Raw genomic sequence first — 11,784 nt, forward strand, 5'->3', positions numbered from 1 at the left:
TTACAGAACAATAAAATTGTATATTAAAACAATGATTCATTTTGATGAGAATAAACTTTTCAACAATATTAAAGTACAATTGATGAGAGTGATGAAAATCGATGAATTTATCATTTTCAATTCACAATTTAATGTAAATTACAACAAAAGACTTTGTTTTCACTTGTTTTTGGATTACAATCTGATTCTGCCATCTAACGGTTCCAAATCGTTTTAATATTTGATTAGTATAAATCCATAAGATGGCGCTTAGAAGATAAAAAAAGATAAATTCTTTTGCACAGAATAATGTTCATCAATTTATGTAGTTAAAAACCTGAAAGTAAAATGTTAATTTAAACCTTAATCATGTTAAATATTATCCAAAATCAATTGGAGATTATCCTCAATGAAACTGGATTCATCAAAACAAATGGTAAGCATCAAAATAACCTTTATATTTCATGGTTTATATTGTAAACATTGTTGTCAATCCATTGCTTGTATGCTTTTTATACCCTGAAAAAACAACTCCATTCTTTCTCTCTTTCTTTCTCTTGGTAGTCTCTTTAAAATCTCTTTCATTCTCCTCTTTCAACTCTCTTCACTTTCTCTTTCTTCATTTTCTTCATTCTTTATTTGTGTGTGTGTTCAATTTGATTTTCATTTGCCTCCTTATGGTTTTAATTTACTTATCACTTTCTTTGTCTCATATTTTTCATCATTTCTCATGTGTCAACCCAATGTTGAAAGAAGCACAATTTGTTTTTATACTTTCATCAATTAGTTGTAATTTTCATTTATACATTCTCTACATTTTTGTTACCAGTTGTATTTGTAAAGCTAGTTTCTTCTTCTATACTATCTGTTTCAAGCCTGTTAGCTTTATATGTGTTGGCTGAAAATAAGTTGTTTTGCTTTAGGTCAGATTACACTAGTTAAATGATTGTAACATGACACATGTCTCAATTTTTTCCATTTTCACCATGTTAGAATTGTTCGATAATTTATTTGTAAGATTTTTCCTGACCATAATGGGTCAATCATTGAATAAACTCAATTCCAAACCTCTATGATGACATGTTGCATAATAAACAAAAAAGGTTGCTCATTTATTCATTTGGGTTGACTTTACATGCAATTTTCAAAGCAATCATCATCAGCATATTTTCAGTTAAATTGCAATTTCTTTTTTTCAGTCAAATTTTTGTTGAATTTAAAACAAAATTTTGGGTGGTATAACCTTTATTAATATGCTATATTTAGGTTTTAAGTAAAAAAATAAGGAAATTATGTATTTAATCCAATTAGGTAATTGAAAGTTGAACGTTAAGTAATGTCTAATTGATCTTCTCACAGGACGAGAAACAAATGTAAGGGAAAAAAACAATACATAACGAATGTACCATAGCAATTCAGTCATCCAATTGAACTATTGTCTGCCCAACTAAAAGGAAACGTTGAGTCAATGTTGATAGTTAAGATCTCACGAACCCGGGCAAATTATATCGAGCCCTAGGTTTGATTTGCAAATTACATCACCAAACAAACTTCCTTCATCTTAAACTCTTAAGTGAGAAAATTTATTTTCTTATCTTTTTTTGCTAATCAAGGATCACAAAATGATCATAAACTTTGAGTTATTGAACAATTTTCATTTCAACAGAAAATTTTGTCACTAAATCTAATTCTGTCTTCTTTTCTCCGACAACAATTAACTTGATTTTTTTTTGTTTCATTGTACTACCAATTAATCAGATTTGTTGAAGATCTGTCAAATGAGTAACCATTTCTCAATTCAATGTCAATTGATTTGCAGCTTACTGAGAATGAAGAAAATGATTTACACTTTTTTTCAATCAAACTTTCATCAAATTGTAACAAAAAAAATGTTACCTTTGCATTTGCAAAAGCTAAAAACTGCATAAAAAACGAGACAAAGAAAGGTAAAAATGGTCAAGACAATTTAATTGTACAAGAAACTAGTTTAGTAGTCATTTTAGGACACTTTGAGCATCTTTAACCATTTTAGCACAAAAATGTAACCCCAGAATGAAGTGAAAAAATGTTGATTACTAAATAGTCAGCAAAAGTAAATGCAAATGCATTTGAAAATGGATGAAAAGTTTTACAAAAAATTGTTCAATTAAATTTTTATTGTTGGGATAATTTATTAAAAAAATGATTGCATTCTTGCAAAATTTGATTGAGTAAAAGTTGATGCAAAGTTGTGTTGAAGCAGCAAAAAAAAGTACAGCTTTTGTTTATTTTGAGGATTACAAAAAATGGTCAAATTTTGTGAACAAGTAATAAACCTTTATAACTCTTTGTTGCTCCGATTGGCGAGTTTCTCACTAATTTTACCGGCGACATTCTACCTGAGTGTTTGTAGGTATGGAATGTGTCTGTGTACTTTACTGTCAACTGTATTGACTTAAATTATGTTTATTGAATGGGATCAGAATTTTTGTCTGTCTTGTAAGTTTAAGGCCTAACAAGGCGACTCAGAGTAAACAGCCAGGTTTAAAAAATACCTAAACCAGGTGCATAAAGTAACAAAGCAAGAGACCAGAATTTACATCTTAAAAAAAACAGGTTTCCACTAAAAAACCGGTTACAGTACAATTATTCAACCTACCTTGCTTGGTGAAGTTTAACAACGGACCCTCAACCATAGGAGTCTCACTGATTGAATGGTGGAGCCACTGTTTAGTCAGTGGGAAACCAGAGATTCACTTGCAATTTCTTTCACCCTTGTATTACATTCTTTGTTTTTGTTTCACTCTCAGTCAACTTCCATTGATAATGGCCACAAAAAAGTTTCTTGTTCGCTTTATTAATCATCTGATCGATTCAGGTATTTTTCTAAATTTATTTTATACTCAATTGCTAATCAGCTACTAAAAGTGCGTTTGACACCTACGTTGCATAAAGAAAGAACGTGAAATAGAGAAAACAAAAAATGAATAAAACTTTAAGTCTTGGTCAAACCCGCATTTGTAGCTGTATTGTGTGATTTTTTTCGGATTTATACTAATCAACTTTTTTCACTGGCAGCTCCTAACTCTCCTTTAGAGCTTACAACTGACCAAACGAGCTTAACGGGATCTGATAATGTACCACTATCTTCAGAACATAACATCGCTCTTGTATATTTAAATAAATATAAAAAAGGTGACATTGTTTCTTCAGCAAGTGGAATCCGTAAAAAATTCAATGGTAAACAATGGAGAAGATTATGTTCGAAGGAAGATTGTACCAAAGAGTCTCAGAGGAGAGGTTTTTGCTCCAGACATTTAAGTATGAAATCATCGTCAACTTCAAATTCACCAGGGTGTTCTACTATTGGTTGGAATCCAAGTGCAGTAACAGTATCATCGAGTATGATAGCATCTAACATGGCTACATCTTCGGTATCTAATGATATGAAAGGAATGAAAGCAGTGTCAAGTCCATTGCCAAATCCACCAATAACTCCTACAGCAAAATCTCCTCTTCAAAACAATTTTCCTCGAAATCAAGTATTCGGAGAGAATGGTTTGAGTTTGCATTCATCCGAATCTCAAAAAATTGTTAATTTAGCTGTTGCTTCATCTGTTTCTGTTTCTATTGCTGCTGCTGCATCAGTCTCTGCTTCTACGGCCTCTTCTGGAGCTTCATCATCATTTTCATCTACAGCATCATCAACAACATCATCAACAGCATCATCGACTGCATCTTCGTGTTATTCTTCATCATTCGATACGACAGAAGCTGCCAACATGTTGATCTCACTACGTACCTCACCTAAAGCGGGAAACCAAACAGTTATTGTTAAACCTAATGAATTGAGCTTAGTTGCTGGAGCTAGATCTGGTCTAATGGCAGCTAGACTTATTAGTAATGAAAACTCATTTTTCCTTGGACAGCCAAATTCAATCCCTTTGTCTCCCCATACTGTACAAAGTTGTCAAAGTACAACATTACCTGTTGCAACATTATCTGTAAACTCACCATCACCATCACAATTGTCATCGGAATCATCCCTTGCATCCACAAAAGGAATGCCAACAGGAACTCATTTCGTGCAAGCGCTGCATATAGACGGAAATAATTTGACTAATTCCATAGGACGTATCGAAGAAAGGTGGAATAGTGAAAATGCAGAATCAAGATCCTGTTTGAATAATAATGGTAACAATAATAATAATAATAATAAAATAAACAATGATTTATCAAATGCCACCAATAACATTAATGCTACTGTGGATAGTAACAATCATGTTACTCATAGTTATCACCATGATCATCGTGTTAAAGAATGGCTTTTACCGAATAGTGTTAATGGTTAGTTTTTAAATTTATTCACCAATGATAATGACTTAGCTTTACTCACATCTAACTGATTTTTACTTTATTTCATCTATTTATTTGAATAACAGGTTCATCGCCATCATCTGTAACATCTTCATCTAATCATGAAATGCCTTTATTTCCATGGCATAATAGTAATAATAATCACTCATTATCTTATCACCGTAATATATCACCAAGTGGACCTAATTCACCTCCTCGAAGTGCACCTCCACAATTCAGTGATTCTGAGAATGACCTAGATGAAGATGAAATATTGGATGTAGATGGTGGTGGAGGTGAAGGAGAAGATGAAGATGATGAAGTATTTACATCATTATCGTCATCAACGACGACCACAACAACGAAAACTACAACCGTTACTTCAAATAGTATTGAAAATAAAAATGATGAAGATGACTCAAATATGATTATTGATAAATTGTCAAATGTAATATCTGTTGCACGACGTCGATCAAAATCTTGCAGTGCATTACAAGATGGCTCTAAAGATTTGAAAGGTGAAGAAGCGTGTAATAATAATGGAGATAATGGTGACGATGACGCAAACTTAAAGAAGAGTAAATCTACATCCAAACAACATATCCGAAGGCCTATGAATGCATTTATGATATTTTCTAAACGACATAGAGCTTTAGTTCATCAACGCCATCCAAACAGTGATAATCGTACTGTTAGCAAAGTAAGTTAATATTTCAAGTATTATAGCAATTGCTTGAATTCCAAGTAACAATATAATTGTTTCTTTTTTTCATTCTTTGCTATACAATACAATTTAATTACTGATTGATGTATTCTACCTACATATACTTTTGATTTATGTTGGCTCATTTGTTTTTTTTTCATTTATAGATTCTCGGTGAATGGTGGTATAGTTTGAAAAAAGAAGAGAAAGATCAATACAACGATCTTGCATTTAAAGTTAAAGAAGCTCATTTCAAGAAACACCCCAATTGGAAATGGTGCTCCAAAGGAACCGGTCCAGGCTCTAGTTTAGAGAATGAAAGTATTCCTCTTACAAATGAAGATGGCTACAAAAAGAAGCCAGTTTCTAAATCTGTGAAGAGAAAGTCTAAATCTGATGATAAACTTGAAGAAAACAGTTCAAGCTCTGTCAATAGCTCTCGTTCCTATTCTAAATCTACAGCCCTTAAATCAATAAACGAAGAAGTCTTGAATTCTTCAACCCTTATGGAAATTGAACCTTCCAACAATGAACCTGTTGACAATATTCGAGAAAACAGACCATCGGTTCGTTTCAGCTCACCTGTTGATCTTCGCACTCCTTCTTCTGCTAAAAGTTATTCGCCATCAGTTACACCTACACAATCCTCTTCAATTGATTTAAGCCTTCACTCTGTTAATTCAGCATCTTCTGCGTCCTCTGCCTCTTCTTCCTCTTCTTCCTTGCTGCCTCTCATTTCTCAAAGTAATTTATCGAAATCTCCTGCAGAAAACTTGAGTTCAATTCATGAATCTGCTCGAACTATCGGACCAGATGCTCAAGTTGAATCAGTGGGAAGAGTTGGAGGCAGTGACATACTTACAAGTTCAGCGTCGCCATTTCCAATGCACGTTCTTTCTCAGCCATCTCATTCACGTTTCTCACTGGTTAATGAATCAGCAGTTCCTATTTCTTCACCTCTATTTTTAACGTCTTATTCTAATTTTATTTCGTACAATGAAAACACTTCTGCCTCGAACTTGCCATATTCTCAAGTTAGTCAAAGGTCTCCCGTGATAGTGGCTCCTCAGGGTCACAAGCAAATGCGATTGCCAAGTTCTGCTAATCCCTATTCTCCTAATCCAAATCAACCAAGTGCATCATCTCACCAACAGCTGCAATTTGCGTCGCACCACAAAAAAACGAGTCACGAAACGCTTCCTTCGCAAATAGCTAACAAACATCATCAACCTTTGCCATTATATAATCCTTTCATGAGTTTTATCAACCATTACCAGCCACTTACTGCACCACTAACTCCAATAGTACTATCTCATGTTGGTGTTAACCCACCGTCCCCTGCAATATTATCGCCTTCCACAGTGCATGGTTCAACAAGTGAACCAAAATTCGTTTTAGCGCCCACTCCTGCTCAATTGGGTAAAGTCCGAAACAAGAAACTTTCGGGAAATACAAATGATCCTCAATCAAGTGCCAAACTCAATGATAATGATGCTAATACTAATTTAACACTACCACCACCACTACCAACATCAACAACTACTACAACATCAACAACAAATACTTCAGCTACCAAGAAAATAAATAGCAATGAGGATGAGAATGAATTTAATGTGTCAAAAAAGAGTACAAACAATGGTCACAATGAACAACAAACACAACAAAACAAAGAGGAGAAACTGTCAATGACTCAAGATGGAAAAATAACTGACAATAAAGTTGATCATGAAGTTGATAATGATAAGGTAAACAACGATCCCAATGGTAATGATAATTTGAAAATGATGAATGCTAACATTAAATTAAATAACAGTAATAGTAATAATACTAATACTGATAGTATTGGTGACACTGCTGATAAAGATGCTATGGATAAAGTTTTAGAAGAAGTAAATTTTGACCAACAATTTGCTCAATTACCAGAATTTAAACCAGAAGATAAAAATTTAACAACATCAGCACCAAGTACTCCTTTACCTTTTTCACCGACAGCATTTGTACAATCATATCGAAAGAAACAGCGTAGTTCAATTTCTTCAGGAATTTCAACACCAACTGCATTCAATTCTAATTCTGTAACTACAATTCCTGTTGTATCTAATGCTCCATCGATAACATCATCATTATCATCTTCGTCATCATCTTCTTCAACTTCAACAACAACAATTGCATCAACAGTAGCAACAATGCTAACATCAACATCCACTACAACATTACCAACATCTTCACCAATGTCCGTATCAACATCATCCATGACAATTCCAAAGAATAACAATCTCAATTCAAATTCAAATTCAAATCACCCAATCACTTTAGGATCAGGAGAAAAATTTTTCGGTCCTAATTTTAATTTGGGTGAGGCTATAGCATCAGTTACTCATAATGGTGCCAATAATAATACGCCAGAGTATACAAAAAATAAGAATGTTATTACTCTATTGACACCTAAATCACCTAAAACTCCTGGAGGTATGTTAAACGGTATTGCTTTTTACCTTCAATACTATTTATTAATCACTTTCAATGTATTTACTAATTAACGATCATTTTTCATTTTCTTTCCACCATATCAAAACCTGCAGGTGATATTGATAAATCATCTAACCGAAGAGTGCTCGATCAAAGAAGACAATTAGTGATGCAATTCTTCAATGAATGTGGCTTCTGGCCTACTGGTAATTATATTTTACTTTTCAAATCGTCATCATTCTCAAGCTGTTCAATTGAGCTTCATGTAGTTGCAATTTCAATGAATTGTGATCAATTCATTGTCTTTTTGCAACAAAATTCTAGATGCATTCAGTATAAATTTGTACTCTCCTGTTAACGTAAAACCTTCAACTTGAGCTCAATGTCTAACAATTTCAGAATCATTGTTTTTTCCCAAATTTTTATCAATCATTCTGATACTTTCTGTCATTTAAACATGTGTACATTCAATAACATTATTTGACAAATCGATACATATACATTTGAAAACTAATTACTATCCAAAATTTATTGAGAAACTCAAAGTTTACTATTCACATGAACAATAATAAGATTGGGTCTTTAACTTAAGTCAAAAAATAGCAATTTCACTTGTAGCGTGTAGAGTAACCTGTGGCATTACTAGCTCTTGTATACTTCTGTGAACCAATAGTTTAGTTATTTGACTTTTAAGTTGGTGAAATGACCTTTGAATGAGTTTTAAAATGAAGGTCAAACAAGGCAAATTTAGCTAAACTTATTCTCGAAAGCAAGTAAAAGTTGAAAGTTGAAAGATCAGTAATGATCAATCACTTGTATTGATGTGTTCGACTCGATTATGAGTTGATATTTTTTAACTTTTAGCTAATTACTTTTTTTTCCTTTTCCTTTCTACTTTAGCTCAAGAAACTGCATCATTTCAACAGCGTTACAGCAATGTTTTCCCGCATAAACATACTTTACAGTTAAAAATACGAGAAGTTAGACAAAAACTTATGGCAACAACACCAATGACTCCAAATTCCGGTAATTAATATTTGTTTTTGCATTTTCTGTTTCAAAGTAATTCAACACTCCTTTTCAATTGCTAATTAATTTTGAATTCGTCTTTATCTTTCATCTTTACAGCTTTAAAAGAACACAATGAGAATGCCAAAATCAATGAAAATAACTCATCATCTATTATGAATAATAAAAATGGTAATAGTAACAGCTGTAATAGCGATGATAATGAAAAAGGGGAGGACAAGAAGAGTCCATATTATGGGCAACAATCTTTGGATTCAAGCAAATGTGAAAATAGCATTGAAAATACATCACAATATCCGAGCCAGGAACAAACACAACACCAGCAATTACAAAATTCGTTGATCACTTCAAAGAATGTACAAAAGATGGATAATTAATATATTGTTAATCCAGTTAAAGAACGCACTATCCCTCACTTTTCTCTCTCACACTCTCTTCCTCTCTTCCCATAATAGTTAAAACTCATGTTAATCTTGTGATACAGTTATCCTCTTATCTATCTCTATTTATGTATATTACAGTCATTATAATTAAAAAAATTTAAAATTTTCAGTGTCTGAATAAAAAAATTAACTTTGCTTACCAAAACAAACACAATGTTTAGCTTGAGATGGAACGAAATGAGTCAATATTTTTCCATTTCAATTCTACTTTTAACTGCCACCATTGTGAAAATTATTTACTTCAAGAATCGCAAGGCCTTCTCAAACATACCTGAATCTTGTGCTCTCATACTTCTTGGAATCGGCGTTGGATTATTGGTTGCCTCTAAAAACACCGTTTTACCCGAATTCAATTCAAACCTTTTCAATTTTGTCTTACTTCCACCAATTGTATTAGACTCTTCCTATGAACTTCACCATCAATCCTTTTTTGGCAATGTTGGAACCATCATCATGTTTGCCGTTGTGGGAACCTTAATGAATGTCCTTTTGGTTTCTCATTTAATCTACTTTAGCCAGACAATATCACTATTTGGTAAACTGAGTCTTCCAACAATTGAAATATTTATGTTTGCAGTAATCGTGTCAGCAGTTGATCCAGTAGCTGTAAGTTTTCAAATCAAAAACTAAAAATAAATTGTTATTGAACAAGGGACAACAAACAAAAAAAACGGTTAACAATAATAAACTATTAATAATAACGATAGAGAAACATAATTTACCAATTTGTTATATATTGTTGATAGTTTGAAGGTAAAAACGTCTTAAAAAGCCTTCCTCATCATAAATATATAATGTTAATAATAATGTATTACATTATCTTTGCCGTTTTATTTTCAAATGAAACCTTAAACTGTAAGTTATTGTTGAAACTCAATTGAAAAATTATCATCCCCATTATTTATTGTTAACCTTTGTCTAAAATAGAGTAAACAAGGTTACAAAATATCAGCAATCAAACAAATCAATTAATTGATCATTGGCGTTGTTATAACTTGTCTTATATAACATTTAGCTTCCCTCTCTGGATATATTTTTTGATACAATTTTTGCTTAGCTCTTTGAGATATTTTACACTTTATTTACGAAATTTTGTCTTCTTCTTTATCCCATTCCATTAATTCATCAATCTAATTCACTTATTTATTTTGGTCTTTATTTATGATAAAACAATGATGGTATTGATGGTCATTACAATGTTGATGACAATCAACAAACAAAATAGGTTTTATCAGTTTTTCAGGAAGTCAATGTTAATCGAGCTTTATATTTCCTGGTTTTTGGTGAATCCCTACTCAATGGTAAGAAGTCAAACCTTTCTTTTGCTTGTTTATCACCAGCTTTTTTATTCATTTATATCAATATATCATGATTATTTGACTTTATTCAATCAAATCATACCTTGAAATGTTCATATAACTTCAAGTTAATAGTAATTTACAAATAATCAAAACTCAATTGAATCTACATTCACAAACTTAAAGTGAAAGACAAAATCAATTTACCTCTTGATATGTTAACTGTTAAGGTGTATCAAAAATATCAAATTAAGTTTACTTTAACCTTTGAAAGAGTGTAAAAAAATTGACTTGCTCAAGCTCAAATAGGTAAACAAATAAATATACAAATATAAGGTGAAATCTATTTGTTTTGGGCTGTACAGATTTACCCAAATCATATTATAAAATGGAGAGACAAAATATTTTGTCACAATTGTAATAATATAAATATTTCAATATTTAATATAACAATTACCTTTTGCTTTGCCTGATATAAAAGTCTTGATTGATTCAAGCGTTAAACTGAGAAATAATTGTAAATTATATGTAAACTTCAACTTATTATCACTTCTATTTGCTTCTATGGTAATGATTTTTATACAAAACAATTTAGATGCTGTTGTTATAACATTATACGAAAATTTGAAAGAGTTTTCCACCTCCGAATACATAAGAGCAACTGATATTATTCTGGCTTTAGCATCATTTGTATCCAGCTCATTGGGTGGATTATTGATCGGCATTTTTTGGGCAGTCATCACATGTCTTATAACTCAATTAACCTCGGATAGAAAGTTGAAAGGTAAATCGTCTAAATTATTTCCTTTTATAGCTGAAAATTGTTTAAAACCATCTGAATCAAGTGTTGCCAGTCATTAGTCTTTGAATCCTGGTCGTTACGAATTGACCATTTCAACCAATATTTATATTGATAAGCATATCTCAATTGTTCACCAGCAACACTGTGTTAATCATCTTTGTGTCTTGATTTTGTGACCAACAAGAAGGACAATTGAGAGACAATCCAATTCAACAAAAGCCAAGTTTGTTTACTGGGAAAACCTAGTTTTATGAAAACAAATATGAAAAAAAAAGCGTTGAGAGGATAAAATCTAATTGTTATCATATGTAAATGTAAATTGTATTTACCAATCTATTGAATTAGTTAATGGTCAATATGACTTACTTTCAATTAAATGTTAATCCAATTAGAGACTCAGTTTAGAAGATGTTTCCAAAATTAACTTTGTTCCCCTTGAAATGTAACCAAACGAAAACAGCATAAACAAAATGACAAAACACACAATAAGGTAATCCTTCTGTTTCCCCTTGAAAATTTAATTATTATGATAATAGCAGGAGAAACAAACAATTGTAGTAATCAATGATTGAATTAAGATTAGCAAAAGTTAAATAAGTTAAACCATTAAATTCCTTTGCTTTCCCAAAGAAGGAAAAAGATGAAACTGTAAACAGACAACAATACAAAAGCAATAGCAACCTTAAAAAAAAACATTACAAATAAGTTGAATAAGAGGTAAAAATT

General features: G+C 31.8%; 1 protein-coding gene and 1 long non-coding RNA gene across 3 annotated transcripts; one reads left to right on the plus strand and one right to left on the minus strand.

Moving 5' to 3' along the window:
* The first annotated feature begins 268 nt into the window (after positions 1-268).
* Positions 269-9,067, plus strand: LOC107367220 (uncharacterized). 2 transcript variants are annotated; one of them, XM_089269224.1, is made up of 8 exons: positions 269-415; positions 2,769-2,836; positions 3,037-4,305; positions 4,401-5,014; positions 5,185-7,498; positions 7,600-7,692; positions 8,387-8,512; positions 8,615-9,067. In XM_089269224.1, the coding sequence occupies exons 2-8, from the start codon at positions 2,785-2,787 to the stop codon at positions 8,890-8,892; spliced, it is 4,746 nt and encodes a 1,581-aa protein (XP_089125350.1). In that variant the 5' UTR covers positions 269-415; positions 2,769-2,784; the 3' UTR covers positions 8,893-9,067. The 2 variants fall into 2 exon arrangements, with proteins under 2 accessions (XP_089125350.1, XP_015790386.2); XM_015934900.3 differs by having other exon boundaries at positions 5,185-7,486.
* A 1,607-nt stretch (positions 9,068-10,674) lies between these two features.
* On the minus strand, positions 10,675-11,760 carry LOC112539402 (uncharacterized). Its single transcript, XR_003083235.2, has 2 exons — positions 11,425-11,760; positions 10,675-11,300 (listed from the first exon to the last, which is right to left on the minus strand). It is a non-coding gene; the product is annotated as an uncharacterized LOC112539402 (long non-coding RNA).
* Between the last annotated feature and the right edge of the window lie 24 nt (positions 11,761-11,784).

This window comes from Tetranychus urticae, chromosome 1, assembly GCF_039701765.1.
Source record: "Tetranychus urticae isolate SD_2017Ah chromosome 1, NJAU_TeUrti_SD_1.0, whole genome shotgun sequence".
Classification (NCBI taxonomy): Eukaryota; Metazoa; Arthropoda; class Arachnida; order Trombidiformes; family Tetranychidae; genus Tetranychus; species Tetranychus urticae.